The sequence below is a fragment of the Microtus ochrogaster genome, linkage group LG8 (genome assembly GCF_000317375.1).
Source record: "Microtus ochrogaster isolate Prairie Vole_2 linkage group LG8, MicOch1.0, whole genome shotgun sequence".
NCBI lineage: Eukaryota > Metazoa > Chordata > Mammalia > Rodentia > Cricetidae > Microtus > Microtus ochrogaster.
The window spans coordinates 21318319-21337641 of record NC_022033.1 but is presented as its reverse complement, the minus strand read 5'-3'; the positions used below and the strand labels follow the sequence as shown (position 1 = coordinate 21337641).

Sequence of the window (19323 nt, the reverse complement as noted above, 5' to 3'; positions counted from 1 at the left end):
TCCATCCATCCATCCATCCATCCACCCACCCATCCACCACTAAGCCCCAGACTCCGGAGTCATTGACTGCTTCCTCTCCCACTATCTTGATTTGGATCTGAAATGCCTTCACAGAGCCCTGGAGTGAAGGCACAGCTCCCGGCAGCAGTATTCAGAGCTGGGGCCTTTGGGAGGTGATGGGATCATGAGGGCTCAACCTTTTCCCAGCAAGCTTTTCTGTTCCATGGCTGCCACAAAGTGAACAGCTTTTCTCCACACTCTGACCACATTCCCTTGCCACAGGCCTAAGCAGCTGGACCAGGTGACTGTCACCAGAAACCCTCTGACAGGGGCCGAGATCAACCTCTTCCTCTGCCAGCAGCGGAAAGCCCTACTGGCTACGCTCAGAGCACACCTGGACTCTGACCACATCTCAACCAGACAGAGCTTGTGGCTGCTTCCTGTGTAGTTTCCCACTTCCAGTTTATCACATACACCAGTAGGTCACTCCTCCTTGGAGCCCTCCCTATCACACTTAGAAACAAAGTCCGCATCACCTTTGAAAGGCTTCTCAGAATCTGACCTCTCCTTGGACCTGCTCCAGCCTCGCTGGCTTAGGCCCAGAAGCCCTTCCTCAAGGCCCGTGCACTTGCCCCACAGACACACCCTCATCTCTGCTTAACGTGCTGGGCACTGTCCGCTTTGCCGCTGAGACTGTGGCTAGGCAGACTCATTCATTTCTCCAACAAACATCTGAGCCCCTACTACAATGCCAGACAGTGCACAGGCCCAGACGGAGATGTAAGGATGATAGGAGCTATCTGCCCACCCATCTCCTCACAGGGGTTGTCCTTGATGGTCCTCAATGGACAACGAGCTCCATTGTTCTCAGAGCACAGCTTTCAACTTTGTTGCAAGAAACCAGTTTGCTACAGCTGCAAGGGAGAACCCGTGGGAGCTCAGAGGACGGGCAGCCTGGGGAGGTGACAATGGCTTGGACCGTGAGGATGAGTGTATATTTGCCCAGGGGAGAAGTCGGGGTGGGGTGGGGAGTGGCTTCCAGGCTGTGGGACCACGTGCCAGGAAGTGGAATGGAAAAAAATGAGTACCTGGTAGGCAGTGGAACTAGAGGGCACAGAGGGCCTAGAGGATGACCTACCAGACCAAAGGCAGTGTAGGTGGTCCTGGGTGCTCTAGCAGGCTTAGGCACTCATGCCCAGAACTTCTGGGATTGGGCATTCTAGTGGTGCTGGAGAAGCTAGGGATGCCATCAGGATCTACCTGGGGGAAATACCTGGCAGACCCTGTCTGCACTTCCTCCACTGAGGTCACAAAGGAGCCAATGGCCTAAAGAGATGCTGAGCCCTAGGTCCTCCCATCTGCAGCTGGAGCCTGGGAGCCACAGCGTGGAGAATGTGACTCAGCCACCACTAGGGAAGTGTTGGCCACCGGAGAGTGGGCAGAGCTGAGCCCAAGAGGAACAGACACATCTTGCTCACTCATTTCCCTCACTGAATCCAACACAAAGAGGGCACAGGGTGACAGCCAGAGAGTGAGGGAATGCTGCTTGTTGGAACCTGTCCTAAATCCCGGGACAGCTTTCCGGAGCAGTCCTGTGACCTGTGTAGTGATTAGGACCTCCTTCATAGAGCAATACTCAAGCCTGGCTCTCCTCAGGCCTACAGCAGAGCCAGGTAAGTTAGAGGAACTCTGAGGAGGTGTGGAGGGTGGCTGAGACGGTGTTCTTGAGTGCTCAGGGCTGCAGGCTTTCCTTGGTGCACACACAGGCTCCACTCCTCTGGAATCCCAGCCTGATCCTGGAACCAGGTACAATGGCCAAAGCCTGTGATAACACTCAGGCGGAAGCAGGAGGATCATAAGCCCTGCCCAGGCTACAGAATGAATTCAAAGCTAGTCTGAACAACTCAGTGAAACCCTGTCTCCAAAAGTATCTGAGGATTTGGATTTGATTCCCAGTACTGCAGAAAAACAGGAGAAAGGGTGATCCTAATGTCATCCAGTCAGTGGTTACAATGTCATATGTGACAAAATGCACAGAATATAAGTAAAAGTCTCTCTCTCTCCCCGTGATCGACAGGCAACATGACTTCTCTATTACTTCCTTCTGGGTTTTCCTCTGTCACTTTGAAAGCACACCCCTAGTATGTCTGTAGTGGCAAAACCAGCACTGTCACCAAGTCCAGAGCATCCCAGTGACCCCTGTGCTTCAGAGAGCCACACTCTATGACATCATTCAGGACCCTAGAACTTAGCATCAAATTTCACAGTCACCCAGGATATACTTAAGTATCTGAAACAAGTCTGACTGCCCCCAGCACCTCTGACTCCAGCATATGCCAGGGATTTCTTGCTCTACTTCGCTACAAACATGCCCTGCCCGGTGAGGGGTCTCACCCCAAGGCACCCTTTCAGATTCCAGATTCTAGGACACATCCCTGACCAATTAAATCGGAAGCTTAAGCCTGGAGTGTAGGCATTCATGTTACAGGCTCCTCCGGGGTGATTCCAATGTGGTCTCCAAGCCAGCTCCCCAGGCCAGCACTGTAAGAGAAGAGGATGTTCAGGCCCGGCCTCAGGCTTAGCATGCTGGGTGTTGGGTAGCCGGCCTGCAAGCACGTCTGTGCATCCCTGGACAGAGACCCGCAGGTCTGTAAGGAGTGAACTAAAGTGATCTTTTCCCAGGCTAGGTAGGGTATGCCCTTCAGCAGTGCTGTCCAAAGGAAGCCTTGGAGAGACAACCATTCTACAAGGTCAGCATGGGAAGTTTTTGTTTGTTCTGTATGCGTAAGCTAGCACGCCCCAGGGATCCTCCTGTCCTGCATCCCTAGTACCAAGATTACAAGCATACACCACCGGGCCAGACATTTTACATGGGTGCTGAGCCTCGAACTCAGGACTGACTGTGACTGAACGCTTGCTCCTCTGGGCTCTATCTCCCAAGTGCTGGGATTACTGGCATGCACCACAGTGCCCTAACACGGGGTCTTCTGTTTCTGATGAGAGTTGTTTCCTGAGTGACCCCCCACTGGCGGGTGCTGGCGACAGAGACACTGGTTCTAGAATTCCTGTGGACCCTTCCAGGTGTTTGAAGATCTTCATGGATCCTCTTGGCTTCTACATGATTTTTCCTTGTGATAGCTCCTTTTTAATCAAAAGGGAGGGATAATGGCACAAGGGGTGGTCACTATGCTCTTGGGACTGCACCAGGTCAGAGGTGGGGTGGGGTGCTAAGCCCTGAGCACTTCCTGTGGCTTTTCTAGCTCACAATTGGTAGTTCTGCAGGGCCCCTGTCTCAGTCACCACCATTGAGGTTTCCTGTGCAGCTGCCACACTGGAGCCAGGTGCCCCACCACCACCCACAGCAGCAGCCAGTGGTGTTTATGAGGGTGAGGGGCTGGAGGAAGGTTAATCTAGGAAGCTTGAGGGAAGTGCATGCGGGGGAGGTGCAGAGCAAGGACCCCCCAACAGACAGCCCATGCAGTAAGCTCAGTCGAGACAGACACGGGTCTGCACTGCAGTGACTCCTCTCTAGACTGTCCCTAGCAGACTCTGTATTTTTGACTCTTGAAGTCTTTCTCGGGTACATGGCTTGTGATGAACATTTGCCAAGAGGTCCTCTCATGTTCTGCTTGTAAAGAAGGGTTCCCACTGCTGGTCAGAGTAAATCCCATGTGGTTTTTTTGTTTGTTTGGGGTTTTTTTTTTGTTTTTCAAAACAGGGTTTCTCTATGTAACAGCCCTGGCTGTTCTGGAACTTGCTCTGTAGACAAAGTTAACCTCAAACTCACAGAGATTTGCCTGTCTCTGAGTGCTGGGATTAAAGGCCCAGCAATCCTAGTAGTCAAAATATAGACTAAGACCAATTTTGCTCTGTTGTCCAAGGACCCTCATGGAAGCAGCGTGGCTCAACTCCAAGCTCAGGAACCCACTCCAAAGTCTCCCGCTGATTGTTCCAGGTTAGCTGTCTTTTCTTTGCCCTCACAGCCTGGCTCCACCTCAGGGCCTTTTACAGTCAGAGCCTGACTGGACTCAAGAAACCTCCGCTGATCTTTAGGAGTGGTGACAGCGTGTTCTCTAGCCTGAGCCTCACTCTGGAGAGGTGTCTAGTGGAGGCTGAGTTTACCCACCTCTCCTGCTCTGGCTCTCTCTGATGAGGAAGGCCCCTCCGGGGTTCCCAGGCAACAAGAGCAGTTCCTCGGCTCTCTCCCGACTCAGACCCTCATACAGCCATCTGGGGAGCAAGGAGGGGAACAGGTTGAGCTTGTGAGCTTTAATAGAATTCTATTAAAAGGATTTAATACACCTCTGCCTGACCTTGACAAGCTCTCCCCTCCCTTGCCCTCTGGGCTTCCCTCTGAGCAGGCCTCAGAGGCTCAGAGATCCCTCTAGGAGTTGCTCTCAGGGTCCTGACTCCAGAGACTTTGGGGGAACAGCCCTATAAAGGCAGGGTCAGACTTTCTTTGCCTGGAGCCTTCATTACCAAGTGTCTGGGAGGTAGTGGGATGGAGGAGGGACTGTGGGCAGGGCATGGCAGGGCAGCACAGGTTGCCCCAGCCTCTGGCATCACTGCCCAGTCCTCCAGCTCCACTGTTGATCCACACACTCTTACAAGAAGTGCCCCTTGATTTCCCCCCTCAGGATGACCTTACAGACTATGCCTGTCTCCTACATGTCCCCTTCAGGGTTCTCTACACCTGATCCTGGCCACCTTCCAAAGGCCCACACCACAATACCTCCTCTACGGGGCCTTCTCTGGGCTCCCAAATCTCATGGGCCAACCTGAACAAGATATGACAGTTGTCTGCTCCTCTGAAGGCCAGGGCCCAGGCTCTGTTCAGTCTGCAGCTATGCATAAAGAGGACACTGTGGGAAGAGTATAGGAAGGTCCTCAAGGTGGGACTGGGCTGGGTACTCACCCATGGGAGACTTTAGCCACGTACACACTGGGGATGTGGTACTCTCTCCCCGAGACTTCCGATATGACTGTCCACCAATCTCCATCCCTGTGGAGAGATCATGGAGGACCACCTTCATTTGGCGTCTGCAGGGGCTTCTCCAAGTGGAACTTGTAGCACCCTTTCTACTCATTACCCAGAATCCCCACACCAGCTAATCCAGGCTCCTCCTTGAGTGAGGGCCTAGCAGGTGCAAATGATCCATGGTTCTTGTTCCAAGGCCTGACCCCACTCCCTCTTTCCCTGTGGCAGAAAACCACCCAGAGATACAATCACATGGGAGCTTTTAAAAGTGGCCCTGTATAGCGGACAATGAGGACTACTGAGAACTCAAGAACAATGGCAATGGGTTTTTGATCCTACTGCACATACTGGCTTTGGGGGAGCCTAGGCAGTTTGGATGCTCAACTTACTAAACCTGGATGGAGGTGGGCGGTCCTTGGACTTCCCACAGGCCAGGGAACCCTGATTGCTCTTCAAGCTGATGAGGGAGAGGGACTTGATCGGGGAAGGGGGAGGGAGATGGGAGGCGGTGGCGGGGGGGGGGGGGGAGGTGGAGATCCTTAATTGAATAATAAAATTTAATAAAAAAAAATAGGAAAAAAAAATAAAAAGGAAGAGAAAAAATAAAAAATAAAAATAAAAGTGGCCCTGTGCCTTCCTGCTGGCAGTGGAAGGGCCCTCTCCCACAGTACCACCTCAGGACCCAGTGTGTAGACTTACTCAGAGATGATGGTCAGCGGCTCCCCAAGTCTCAGAGACAGTCCAGCCTGTGCACCTGCTGGAAAACTGCCCAGGGCCACCGCTGTGACCTTGCTTCTCTCTAGACAGACAGAGGGATAGACACATTTGCCCCCTTAGTCAGTGCTTCCTCAAGGCATGAGTCAGTAGATTCTTGCCTTGGTCTGGCTCCCCTCATTTACCCTTCCCACGGGTACCCTGAAGTGAGGGGGAGGGAGGGTAACCCCAGAGTCTGAAATGCTCCCAGCAGGCTCTATAGAACCTGGAAGAGCCCACATAGCTTTGGGGGTTCCCATGAGGGCCTTCAGTGCATGTGGCTAGAGGACCAGGCTCCTGGCCGAGCCCCCCTATACATATAACTTCTACAGAGACCTTGATGAAGGATTCCACAACTGGGAAACCGAACACCTACAGGGCTGGGGATACAGCTTAACAGAGCAGCATTTGCCTAGAATGTGCAAGGCCCCGGGTTCCACCCTGGCCCCATGACAAAATTAAAAACAAAACCAAACCCCACGGCAGCTAGAAGCCCCTATCAACACGGATCTGAGTGGGCCTCTGAGAGGGGTGCTCTGAGGGCGGGGCTGGGAGGAAACTCGGGAAGGCTAATAGCTCGGCCTGAGGTTCCAGGAAGGAGGGCAGAGCTAGCACCAGCAGTGACTTGCGGTGAGCAGACAGAAAGTAGGGTCTGTGAGCTGAGGCTAGCCACACACCTGACTCTGGTGTCCCAATTACTCCTACGTCAGGCCCCTGGAGAGATGCCCCTGTGAACAGGCTCTGTCAATCCAAGAGCGCTGCACACAGGCACGGGCTGGACTCCCAGTAGCCTATGTCCAGGGCAGTGAGTGAAGGCCTGTGCTGTCCCTGAGAAGTGCCACCAGAGGCTGCTATTGCAGGCCTGACAGGGCAAGTGCCCCACGGGAGCATGTGACTAAGAGTCCCGATAACCCTGACTGTACCCCACACATGGGGCCCTACTGGGGTCTTCCTCTATCACCTTACCACTGCCCTGATGTTGGTGTGCCTAGTCATCTCTACTCTGCAGAAAGGTCTCAAGGCCTTGATGTGGCACTCAGCAAAGGGAGGGGCATATTCCAATTCCATACCACCCTGTTCACAGGCCCAGGCTGGGGAGAGGGGAGAGTGAGGGGCTGGCTGACGGCTGCACCTCTCAGGACTGGCCCCAGCTTCCTGGGAGGCAAAGACTCCAGTGGAGGAGTGACTGGCCTGAATCACGGAGCTAGAGTGAGGCTAAGACACTGGTCACCCTAGAAACGGCCCCGAGGACTCAGTGGGCATGAAGTCCAGTTCGGAAGTGGGGCATCAGGCGGCAAGCAGGGGACCCCCACTTTCCTCACATGAGCCGGCACAGTCTGGCAACCCCTCCTTAAGCTTGCAGGGCCTGTAGGTGTCTGTTGAAAACTAATTCGCCGACCTCACTTTTCCTTCCTTCCTCCGTCCTTTCTTAGTAAGGGTCCCCAAAAGAGAGACTTGCTAGCATATGGACGCAGGATGCCAGGAAAAGTAGTCAAGGTCAACGGGAAGGTTCTTTGTCCCTAAGGAGCTCCCAAAGTACCAAGGTCCCATAGGACTCTGGGATGCTCTCAAGAGGGAGCTGAGGTTCCTGTGGGGAAGGGGGAGACGACAGATATACAAGGGTCCATGAGATAGGTAGGGGCTGAATGGTCCCTGCTGTAGGTAGGAGCACCCATTACCACGTCTTCTCTCTTAAAAGGTTAGTAGAAACCCTCACAGCAGGAAGCTTTTCAGATGGGGGGGGTGTCCTTTCCTGCCCAGAGTCTGGTGTCCCAGCAGCTGGGAATGCCTGATGCCTCCCTCCTATGGAGGTCTCTCTTCCATAAGCTTGGAACAAAGAAGCTGCTAAGGTTCCTTGCCCTCCTGAGTGGGCAGTCTCCCGAGTAGTTCCCGCTGGCCCAGTGGCTCACCTTCACACTTCTCTTCTTCAGAAAGGCTACTCCGACCTGCCCCTCTGCACACTCTCATCCCCACAACACTCGTCACAAACATAACATGGCCGCCGCTCAGTGGTTTAGCTTCTGTCTCTGGGCGGGGACGGACCCATCTCATCCATTGTGTCCTAAGCTCCTGTCACATAGCTTGGCACCTGGCAGAGCCTCAGTAAGCTCCAGATGGAGCCAGGTCTGGGGGGACAAATGGCTCCTAGACTAGGCTAGTGAAAACCCATATTCCTCTCAGACAAGGAGCTCCATTGAGAGATGGAGGCCATATGGAGGGAAGAAAAGGTTCTCCGAGCCAGGTACATCTACCAGGGGTGGTCACTACCCTCAGAAGCACCCGGATGACTCAATAGCCTGCCACCTACCTCTAACTCAGTGGAAAAAGAGGCGGTCGGGGTGGTTTTCAGGGCTCTTCCTGCAGGTCTCTCACTGTAGATGAGGGGGAACCCACTGTGTCTGGGTGCTGGTAGCAGGGAGGTGGGGGCTTGAGTACAGAACAGGAAAAGACACTCTGCCACTTTAAGGGATCTGGGTGTTGAGGAACAACAGTTTGTGCCTAAGCCCAGATGCCCAGCCATCTTGGTTCTGCAGTCTCTAGTGTAGGTTATTAATACTCCCTGCACCCCTCCTAACAGTGCTTCTGGGTGTGGATGATCTCCTTATCCGTGATGGTTAATTCTCTGGACCACCATGGCTCCACACAGCATTTAGATAGTATCTGGTCAAACCAGTCTGGATGTTTCTGTGAGGAGTTTCCAAACAAGGCAAACCCCCACCCCCACTGCGAAATTAAAGACAGGCTCTTTTAGTGTAAGCCAGGCTAGACATAAACCCACAATTTTTTTCGCCTTCTAAATGAAGGATGTATAGGCTTGCATTGCTGCAGCTAGCATGATGCCCAACTTCAAACACATTTTTGTGCATGTGCTGGGGATGGAGCCACAGGCTCTAACCCCGAGTTCTACTTCCAGCCCCTCACATTAATGTTCTTACCACTATTACAAGTTCAGCAGAAGCTGGGAGCTTGTGGCTCACTGGCAAGAGTGGTCATGGCTCTCATTGAAGTTTGGGGTTGTGTTGGGGTTGTTGGCCAAAGCCCCACAGGTGATGAGCTCTAGGTCCCTAGACCTGGGAAGGGCCTGGTGGCCCCACAGACATAACTTACCTGCTTGTGTGGACACAGATCCCTGGACTGGACCAGAGGAGATGGTGCTGGAGCTTGTGGGCAGGCTTTTCTCCCTGCTGGGCCAACTTCCCATCATTCCTCAGCAGACTCTCAGGAGCACACTGCTGAAAGAGACCTGAAAAGGGTGCTTGCTGCTATGGGGACACAGCCCATGCTAATCTGTGAGATGCTCCTTCCAACTTTAAACCTTTGGCCGTGCCTGGCACAGAAAACAAACTCAGTGAATGGCATTTGAATGGAACCAAAAAGGTGAGATTATAACCTGTCCTACTATAATCATTGAGATATCTGGAAAGGATTAGCGAGCCAGCCCCCCTCACTGAAACACTTAATAGAAATTATTGGAAAATCAACATTTTTCTAGAAACCAAGGATGTGCTTAGTCCGAGGACAGCACACTGTGCAAACACTCTGCTCACTTTGGTTCATTCTGTTGATGTGTATTGAGAGCCTTCAGTGGGCCTCACAATGCTGAGGACAGGACATGGAACTGTAGGGTAATGGCAGATTGAACAAATATTCCAACTGAGCCTGCTGGCAGTCACAGGACTGTGAAGCAATGGGACCAGTTGACCCCAAGAGTTTGGGGACAACCTAGGGAACACAGTGCTATAGCTCATAGTCTCATAAAAACAAAAAACAAAAACTTCTCAGGAACACAACAGAATAAGTGAAAAAGGAAGAGCTCCTGGAAGAATTTGTAACAGGCTCTTCAAAACCAGGAAGGAAGTATGGCCCCAGGGCTGGTTTTCCAGAGCATTATCTTCCATACCCAAATGTTGGGTGTGGTTACCCCACTTCTCAGATGAGGAAAGGGGCACCAAGAGTGGAAGTGACAGTCAGTACCTCAGAGCCTTGCAAGTCACTGTTGTGTCACATGGACTGACAGATTCCCGGCTATTTTCACCAATAGTTCAGTGTCACCTCTGCTGTGGCTCCCATCCCAAGGCCTCTTGGCTCCCCCTTAGCTCCTCTCTAACCCTAGGAAGGGGCCATCCAGAGTCAGTCATGGCCTTGCCCTAGGGCCACACGCTGCCTGGATTAGGGTGTTGTCCATCAATGCCATGGGATGACATCCATGTCCTGGAACAGTCCCCATGGAGTGGACCCAGTCTTGCTGGGAGGAGTGCTCCTCTGTGCCAGCCCCCACTCCTCTGCCCACCTGTCCTGCAGCCCCATTTCATCAGCTGGAGAAACAGTGATCTCTGCTGCCTCTCTGTGCAGCTCAGAGTCCACGGCAGAGCTCAGGAGCACCAAGCAGGCTGGGGCCCCACGACTGGCTCTGGATGGCCCCTTCCTCTCAGACTCTGGGGACTGGGTGGCCTTGGTGAGAGGGGTGATTCTGCTGCCTCCTGAGGGCTGGGATTCACTCACTACCAGGGCAATTCTTCCATTTCAGCTGCCTATGAGTATGAGGTTCAAGTTTAGTGCTTGGCTTTACATCTCTGCGATGGGTAGCATGGGTGACTAACTCAGACCAGCTGTGTGACCTCAGGCAAAGCATGCAGCAAAGCATGCAGCAAAGCACGCAGCAAAGCATGCAGCAAAGCATGCAGCTCGTAGGGTCTCCTGCGATGAAGGAGGACTCCAGTGGGCTGAAGGGAGGATTAGAGGTGATTAACTTCCTGACTCTGGCTCAGCAGGGCCACAACCTTTAGGACCCTTGGGCCATAAGGGCCCTGCTTTTTGCTGGACACATCTCCAGGACTCTGCAACTTTCTCTTCCTGGTTTGGATAAGGCACAGTAACTAGTGGGGAATACGAGGCCCAAGTAGTGGCAGTGAGGCCGAGGGTAAATAGGTGGTGGCCACATTTACAGACGAGATCGGATCATTTGGTATATGTCGTCCTGGAGCCTGACTACAAAGCTCACTCCCAGTCCCAGAGGAAACCATTCTTTCTCACTTGTCCCAAGTCTACCAGAAAAAAAAAAAAGCAAGCATACTTACAGGTTTGTCATCAGAAGTTTGGTGAGGGTACTTGGGCAACTCGCACTTGAGCCTGACAGGTCAAGCCTTTGCAAGTGCGAAGTTAGATGTCACTGTAGATACCAGCACATTCAGATCTCAGCCTGGAGGATCACCAGAGGCGTTCGGAGTAAGCTGGGGTAAGCTTAGTCTTGTTAGTGGACAGCTATTTCCACAATACTGGTGCAGGCACCTTTTGCTTCTCGGAGAAACCAGATCAGGCCGTCCTAACCAGCACTGCGGGGCCAGAGAGTGAGGCCCAGGGATCTGAGCCCCTTGTAGACACAGGTGTCGCTCCTCAGAGCTCCAGCTCCCAGCTGCAGACTCTGTGGTTCTCATAACCCCACAGCCTCCCCGCCTCTATTTCCTCTGACGGCATCATAGACCATGGAGGCACCACATTGCCCCTTTCCTGTTCCTGGGAGCAGCTGCCCCTCCCATCCTCATGCTGGAGCTCCTTCTTGGCTTTTTGAATCCATATGATGCAAGGAATTAAGAATGAGGAGGGATGAGCAGGAGCTTCCCATGCAGGCCTGTCCACAGGAATCACCAGAGAACTCAATCTTAGCAGCTTTGCATCCAAATATTCAGAGGGGAAATCTAGGCATAGGAATCACCTAGGATCTTGTTCCATGAGGGACTCTGAAGTGGGACTCATTTCTGGGCCAGTGTGATGGCTCAGTGAGCAAAGATGCTTGCCACCAAGCCTGATGACGCCAGCTCAATCCTCAGGACCCAATGGTGGAAGTAAGAGAAGTGATTTCTGGAGGTTGCCTTCTGCATACAGCCACATCACCCTGAATTTTTAAAAAATTTTTTAAAATTCATTTTACATACCAACCACAGTTCCCCCTCCCTCCCCTCCTCCTACTCCCCTCCCATCCACTCCCCATTCAATTCTCAGAAAGGGTAAGGCCTCCCATGGGAGTCAACAAAGCCTGGCACATGGAGTTGAGGCAGAACCAAGCCCATTCCCCTTGCATCAAGGCTGAGCAAGACATCCCACCATAGGGAATGGGCTCCAAAAAGTCAGCTCATACACCAGGGATAGACCCTGGTCCCAGTGTCAGGGGCCCCACAAACAGACCACATGCAGAGGGCCTAGTTTGGTCGGTCCCTTGCAGGCTCCCCAGCTGTCCTTGAGCTCCCACTAGCTCGGGTCACCTGTCTCTGTGGGTTTCCCCACTATGATCTTGAAGCCCCTGCTCATATAATCCTCGTCCTTCTCCTCGACTGGACACCCTGGAGCTCAGCCCAGTGCTTGGCTGTGGATCTCTGCCTCTGCTCCCGTCAGCTTCTATGACAGCATATAGGTTAGTTAGAAGGCCAGTTCAGGCACTCTCTCCACTATTCCTAGGAGTCTTAGCTGGGGTCATCCTTGTGGACTCCTAGGAATTTCCCCAGCACCAGGCTTCTCTCTAACCCCATAGTGGCTCCCTCTATCAAGACATCTCTTTCATTGCTCTCCCTCCCCATCCCTCTCCCAACTTGACCATCCGTTTCCTCGTGTTCTCATCTCCCATCCTCTCCCTTCTGCCCCCCAATCCCTAACTCACAATCCACAGCCCAAGAGGAGCTAGGGAACAAGGAGAACCCAAAGAGGGACACATGGATTATCCTGGGAAGAGGAAATAGGAATCACTGACTTTAAACAACAGATAGTTCAAAGTCTAGGTGCTATAACCCTGGAATTCAAGCCAGATGCCATGACTCTGTGGAATCTCTACAGACCCTTATACTGGTCCCAGCCAGTCAATAGTCCACACAGTAACTACATCCCCACATCCCTCAGACCCGCTCTCTCCTAAAATCACTGCAAATGTTGTCCAAGTGAAACCAAAATCCAACCTTGTGGCCCAAGCCATCCAGATATCTGCTCTGCATATTTCCCTTTAAAACGCCACTGAGTGCAAAAAAAGTCCCTTTGCAGAAGTGCTACAAGAAAGCATGTCTAAAATCACAGAACTATGCACACACAGACACAGACACGCGTGCTCGCACACACATGGAGTTGAGAATCAAAGAATCTCGTCAGATACATATTTGAGGGAGCACAGGGAAAGGCTGGCAAGAGAAGATATGGAGATCAGATCAGATCAAGATGTTGGAATCTGGGGCTTGTGCGATGGCTCACTGGGTAAAGTCACCAAACCTGATCACCTGAGTTCAATCCCAGGGGTGAAGAAGATAACCAATTCATGAAGGTTGTTCCCTCACCTCCACCCATGCACACACTAACTCAATAAATGACATTGAAATGTTATAGCAAGGGCATGGGTGTGGTTCTTAGCACAGGTGGAAAGGGGTGTGTGGAGAGACTGGCAAATCCAAGCTACTAGAAAGAGAGAGAGATGCCGTGGGCATGCATGAGGCCAGCTGATGCAGAACAGAAATGTTCTATTATGGAGTGGTCCTCTGAAGGAGGGCTTACATGATCCAGAGAGGACCTATCTGCTTAGCGGGGCACCTTCATGGTCTGGTGTGTGTTCGGGAGATTAGGGGCCTCACAGGTTTCTTGAACTCCATCTGACTGATTGCTGGCCACAGGTTGGTTGAAATAAATTTTTTCAGATCCGATGTTACTGGGGGCTGAGTACGTTCATGATCGGGCGAGCCGGGTCATGCTGGCAGATGGTACTGTAACAAAGAACCAGGAGATCAGGAGGAGGAGTTTGGAGAAGCTCAAGTGCTCTACAGGCTTCACCTAAGACTTCACCTTTCCCAGCCCACCTACGATGATGTCAGCACAGCATAAGAGGTGCCCCTCTGCACCCTTTGCTCTAGGTGAGTGACTGTATGCAAGGCTGCTGTGATCTCCTGTATCTGGATTCTCCCCAGATTTGACTTCAGAGTCTGATGGGAAACCCTAAAGGCAGAGTAAAGCCTCTTAGCTGTGACCACACCATTCATACGGTGATTAGGAAGGTGGCTTTGGGAACACACACTGGTCACCAAAACCTGCAGTGCATGCAAGACTAAACCAAAGAACAAAAGAACAAACAAGTAGGACGTGTTCTACAGTGTAAGTCCGGAACAGTGAGATTGCTGTCCATGCCCAATGACCTCCTGACACAGGTAAATGCTGATGAGCGGCTGCCCATCTCATACACAGGCACAGACGAAAGCCCCGCACTCATTGGTTTCCACTTAAGGCTGATTAGTCGATGGGTTAGTTATATTCTGAGAACCATGAACTCTCAGATGTCAAACTCACTCCATCACCCATAAATAGAGAGCATATACTACTCACTGTAGCCCATCCCCTGCAAAAAGTACTTGAAGGCCTTGGTGAGCTTCCCAGCCTGGGAGGACAACACAAGAAGTCATCAATCACTGCAGTGGTATTCTATTTGTATTTTAATAAATAAAGCTTGCCTGAAGATCAGAGTGCAAAGCTAAATCACTAGAGGCCAGGCACACACCTTTAATCCCAGGACGCGGGAGACAGAGGCAGGTAGATCTCTGTGAATTCAAGGCTACCCTAGGCCATGCAGAAATAGATCCAGGTGGTGGTGGTGGCTCACACCTTAAATCCCAGTGTTTGGGAGTTACACATCTTTAATCCCAGCACTAGGGAGGTGGAGACAGGAGCAATATGGCTGGGCAGAGACAGGAGCTCACTGGAGTGTGGAGTCTGAGGTTTGGTGGAGACACAGTCTAGGCAGTCTGAGGACCGCCCCTTTGGTCTGAGCATTGGCAGAGGTAAAAGGTCTCTCTAATGGCTGGCTGCTCTGCTTCTCTATCTTCAACTTTAACCCCTATATCTGTCTCTGGATTTTTATTATTCGTGCTACAAATCATCTGGGCATGGAAGCACAAGCTTTTAATCCCAGCACTCAGAGGCAGAGGCAGGTGGATCTCTGTGACTTCGAGATCAATCTGGTCTATGTAGTGAGTTCTTGGCTGGCCAGGGCTACATAGTAACGGCCTGTCTCAAAATGAAGAATGAATGAATGAATGTATAAATAGATAAATAAATAAATAAAGCAAACAATAACAAATGAAAAATTTAAAAAAGAAGGCATTGCTCTTTGCATAGGTGGAGAGGTAGCAATGACTCTCTCTCTCTCTCTCTCTCTCTCTCTCTCCTCTCTCTAATTATTATGAACACTTTCTTACCTGAACCACTTGGGGCAGTCCTCCACAGTCTGCCATCTAGAAGAGGAAGAACACCTAAGTCAGCAGGACCTCCACAAAGGGGAACGCTCTCAGTATTCCATGTCCTTTAGAAGGGGCTACTTGACGGACTTGACTCTGTTTGTTTGTTTGTTTGTTTGTTTATTGGCAGGGGCTCTCTATGTAGCCATGGCTGTTCTGGAACTCTCTGTGTAGACCAGGCTCACCTCAAATTCACAGAGGTCCTCCTGCCTCTGCCTCCTGAGTGCTGGCATTAAAGATGCTCACCACTATATTTGGCTTTAACTTGTCTCTATCTAAAGGGATATGAATTCCATGGTAGCATAGCTAGAAAACTTTATGCCAGGCATGGTGGCACATACGTTTAATCTTAGCACGTAGGAAGCAGAGGCCAGCCTGGTCTACAAAATGAGTTTCAGGACAGCCAAGACTAGACCAAGAAACCCTGTCTCAATGCCCCCAAAACAAACAAACAAATAATCAAAAACTTTATTTAAAAGGGAACTCTTAGTATTTAAGATATGGACTGCTACAGAGAGCCTAAGAGTGTGAGGCTTGGTTAGTTAAGTGTCTGCTGTGTAAGCATGAGGACCCGAGTTCAGATCCCAGTACCAGCCTTGGTGGTGCCTGTTTGTCACCCCAGGGCTCTGGAAGAGGCAGATCTCTGCATTTATTAGCCTGCCAGAATAGCTAAGTCTATGCAGCTCAGGGCTGCAAAGATGGTTCGTGAGTAAGAGCACCATTCCTCTTGCATAGGACCCAGGTTCACTTCCCAGCAACTACAAGGAAACTCAAAACATCTGTAACTTCAATTCCATTGAACCCAAAGTCTCTTCTGACCTCCACGGGCTCCTGCCGATACATGTTCACATAATACACTCACACATACATACATACACATAATATAAAATAGGTATTTAAAGGAGAAAGACCCTATCTCTAAATATAATGTGGAGAGGCAGGCATGGTATCCCGCACTTTTAATCTCAGCACGTGGCAGAGGCAGGTGGATCTCTATGAGTTTACATAGTGAACTTCATAGCTAGGGTTACATAGTGTGACTCTCTCTCAAAACAAAATGAAGAAGAGAATAACACCCAGTGTTGGCCTCTGGCCTTCTCACATTTGCATGTGCATCCCAGGCATGTTTGTACACGCCCACAAGAGTGAACCCATGCACATGTACGTGTGTGTATGAGTGTGTGAGTGCATGCATGTTTGTGTATGTGAGTGTGTGCATGCATGTGTGTGTGTGCGTGCGCATGTATGTGTGCATGGTGGTTCATGTGTGGCGTGTTTCAGGAGCAAACCCAGGTTGTCAAGCTTATATGACAATGCTCCTCAATGAGGAGGCACACTTGAACCTGTCTCGGACACACTCAGCACACATGGGACAATCATAAGGCCTGCTGACATGTTTGTTTTGGACAATCTCATGGGGACGTTAGGTCCTAAAGCCCAAACCCTCGATGTATGTCAGGCACACACAGCATTCAGATTTTGATGTTTCCCGGCCTTCTTGGCAAAAATGTGAACAATCCTATTGCCAGGGGTTTGAGACAGTCTAGTTTTCTTAAAGGCTGTATTTGCTGTATTGTAGGGAACCTATAATGGTGTCTCAAAGGCTGGACCATACTGAGTGCCTCCAAGCACTGTCCAAGGAAGAAGAAAAAGAAAGGGCAATGGGGAGAAGTAGCTGTCTGTCAGCCACGACAGCCCAGGCCTTTAATCCCAGCATGTGGGAGACAGAGCAGGCAGATCTCTGTGAGTTTAAGATCATAGTGAGTTCTGGGCTGGCCAGGGCATTGTAGAGAGACCTTGTCTCAAAAAGAAAATAGATGAATAAAAAAGTCCAAGAGTTGTTGTCTGGGTGTGGGGCTGTAAAAATGACAGGGTGCGTGCCCGACCTGTACGAAACCTAGGGCTTAGGGCCCAGCATGATCCCCGGCACTGCATGTGTTACACACGGTGGCACACGCCTGAAGTCCCGGCACGTGGAGGGTGGAAGCAAAAGGATCAGAAGCTCCAGATCATCTTCAGCTACACAGAATTCTGAGGTCACCTTGGGATACCAGAGACCTTTTCCCCCAAAAGAGTTGCTGTCTGCCTGCTGAGAGTGTACCTATCCTAACTATCAGAGTGTTTCCAGAGCTTTCTTACCAAAACAGCAAGGTTCAGACTCTAAAAAAATAACACTGAATCATTAACATTTTTAAAAAACATTTCTTCTTTTAAAGAACCATGGACTTCTTTTCTCCTCTGAGACAGGGTCTTACTATGTAGCTCTGGTTGCCCTGGAACCCATAATGTAAACCAGGCTGGCCTCCAACTCACAGAAATCCACCTGCCTCTGTCTCCTGAGAGCCGGGATTAAAGGCATGTGCCATTACACCAGCCCAGCGAATTATTAACATTTTTGTTACAGTTTTTGTTTTGTAGACAGTCTCCCTACGTAGCGGAAGCTGTCCTCTAAATAGAGATGCTCCTGCTCCCACCTCCCAAGTCCTAGTGTTACAGATGTGTGCTACCACAGCTGGCCATTCAGTTTTGATGATCTAGGGAAATGTTTATGTCATGAATGGGAGTAAAACAGAGCTATAAATACCTTTTGGGGGGCATTTTGAGTAGGTTTCTTTCTCTTTGTAGCCCTGGATATCCTGATATCACTACAAAGTGATATACTCACTTTGTAGACCAGGCTGTCCTTCAACTCACAGAAATCCACCTGCCTCTGCCTCTCGAGTGCTGGAATTAAAGGTGTTTGCCACCTTGTCCAGTGCATACCTTCTGATTTTTAATGATATAAAAGAGTACAGGAAAAAGACACCAGTACTGGGGCTGGAGAGATGGCTCAGTGGTTAAGAACACCAACTGCTCGTTCAAAGGACCTGGGTTCAGTGCCCAGCACCCACATGGCAGCTCAAAACTGTCTGAAACTCCAGTTTCAGGGGACCTGACACCCTCACACAGACATACATGCAGGCAAAACACTAATGCTCATAAAATAAAAAAATAAATAAAATTTTTAAAAAAGACTCCAATACCTTTACTATATATAATCTTTTGTACTATGATTATGAGGAATTTAAAATTTTGTTCTGTTTATTCTATTTTCCAATATCTATGAGGACTGTGGCAGTTTGAAATAAATGGCTCCCGTAGGCTCACATGTCCGAATGCTTGGCTCCTAGTTGGCAGAACTATTTAGGAGGTGTGGCCTTGTCAGAGGTGGTCACTAGGGGTGGGCTTTGAGGTTTCAAAAGACTTGTACCATTTCCAGTGTGCCCTCTGCAATATCTGTGGCTGTGACCTCACAGCTCTTCCGGTCACCATGCCACCTTTGCCCCATCATCACAGACTTAACTCTCTAAACTGTATGCCCAATTAAACACCTTCTTTAATATGCTTTCTTTGTCGTGGGGTTTTACTGAAGCAAAATAAAGTAACTCCCACAAGGAGAACATCCTCAGGAAGCTCTGCTCCTTAACCAGCGAACAACAGAATCACGAGCAGCTTTTCTGCAAGGTTTCCTAGGAGCACCCTCATTGGAATTGTGCTAACTCACTCACACGTGGTCGGCAGTGCCAGAACATACATTACCTTCAGTAACGTATTTATCGGGTCAAGGCGAGAGTTACATTCAACCTTTCAGAATAAAAAGGAGAAAACAATTTCATAAACTCTTAGGAAAATAACCAGGGGCTTGGCGTCAGAATGAGCCTACAAGATCGACAGCTCGGACTGCTAGTGACTGCCCCCGTCAAACAGAGTACCAACATGGACTGTGGGGCTTCAAGTGGGTCTCCTATCGGATCCTCCAGGACACATTACTACTGGGAATGAGCTGGCAAGTTAGCTTAGTTAGTATGGGCACTTGCCACCACCCGGATGACCCGTGTTTGATCCCCAGACCTCAAATGGTGGAAGAAGAGAACCAGTTCCTGCACACTGTTCTCTCACCCCCACATGTACACAACACGCACATACATGCACACACACATGTACACACGTACACATACATGTACACACATGTATACATACATGCACACACATATATACACACATGTACACACGCACACTGAGTAAATTCTCATCTTTCACAGCACATTATTGCAATTGCTAGAAAAATGGACTGCCACAACCAGAGATGTCACAGTTCTGACAGGGCAGGGACCAAGAGAGACTTGTAAGAAATGGTTCTATAGAAACATGAGACCAGATATAACTGAAAATATCGGAAAGCCAGGTGGTGGTGGCACACACCTTTAATACCAGCACTCAGGAGGCAGAGGCAGGTGGATCTCTGTGAGTTCGAGGTCAGCCTGGTCTACAGAGTGAGTTCCAGGACAGCCAGAGCTA

The 19323-nt window shown here is 50.4% G+C and overlaps 1 protein-coding gene and 1 pseudogene across 2 annotated transcripts in view; both read right to left on the bottom strand.

Annotated features, from left to right (window-relative positions):
- Positions 1-8936, bottom strand: part of Sla2 (Src like adaptor 2) — a 13226-nt gene extending 4290 nt beyond the window's left edge. Inside the window, exons 1-4 of one of the 2 annotated variants that reach the window (XM_026787128.1) lie at positions 8840-8936; positions 5678-5777; positions 4916-5002; positions 4127-4230 (exon numbers count right to left, since the gene is read on the bottom strand). In XM_026787128.1, the coding sequence (XP_026642929.1) occupies positions 4127-4230; positions 4916-5002; positions 5678-5777; positions 8840-8936 (388 nt within the window). The remainder of the gene's footprint in view (positions 1-4126; positions 4231-4915; positions 5003-5677; positions 5778-8839) is intronic. The other variant, XM_005363035.1, reaches the window with a different exon arrangement.
- Positions 8937-13282: 4346 nt separating this feature from the next.
- Positions 13283-19323, bottom strand: part of LOC102001212 — an 18024-nt pseudogene continuing 11983 nt past the window's right edge.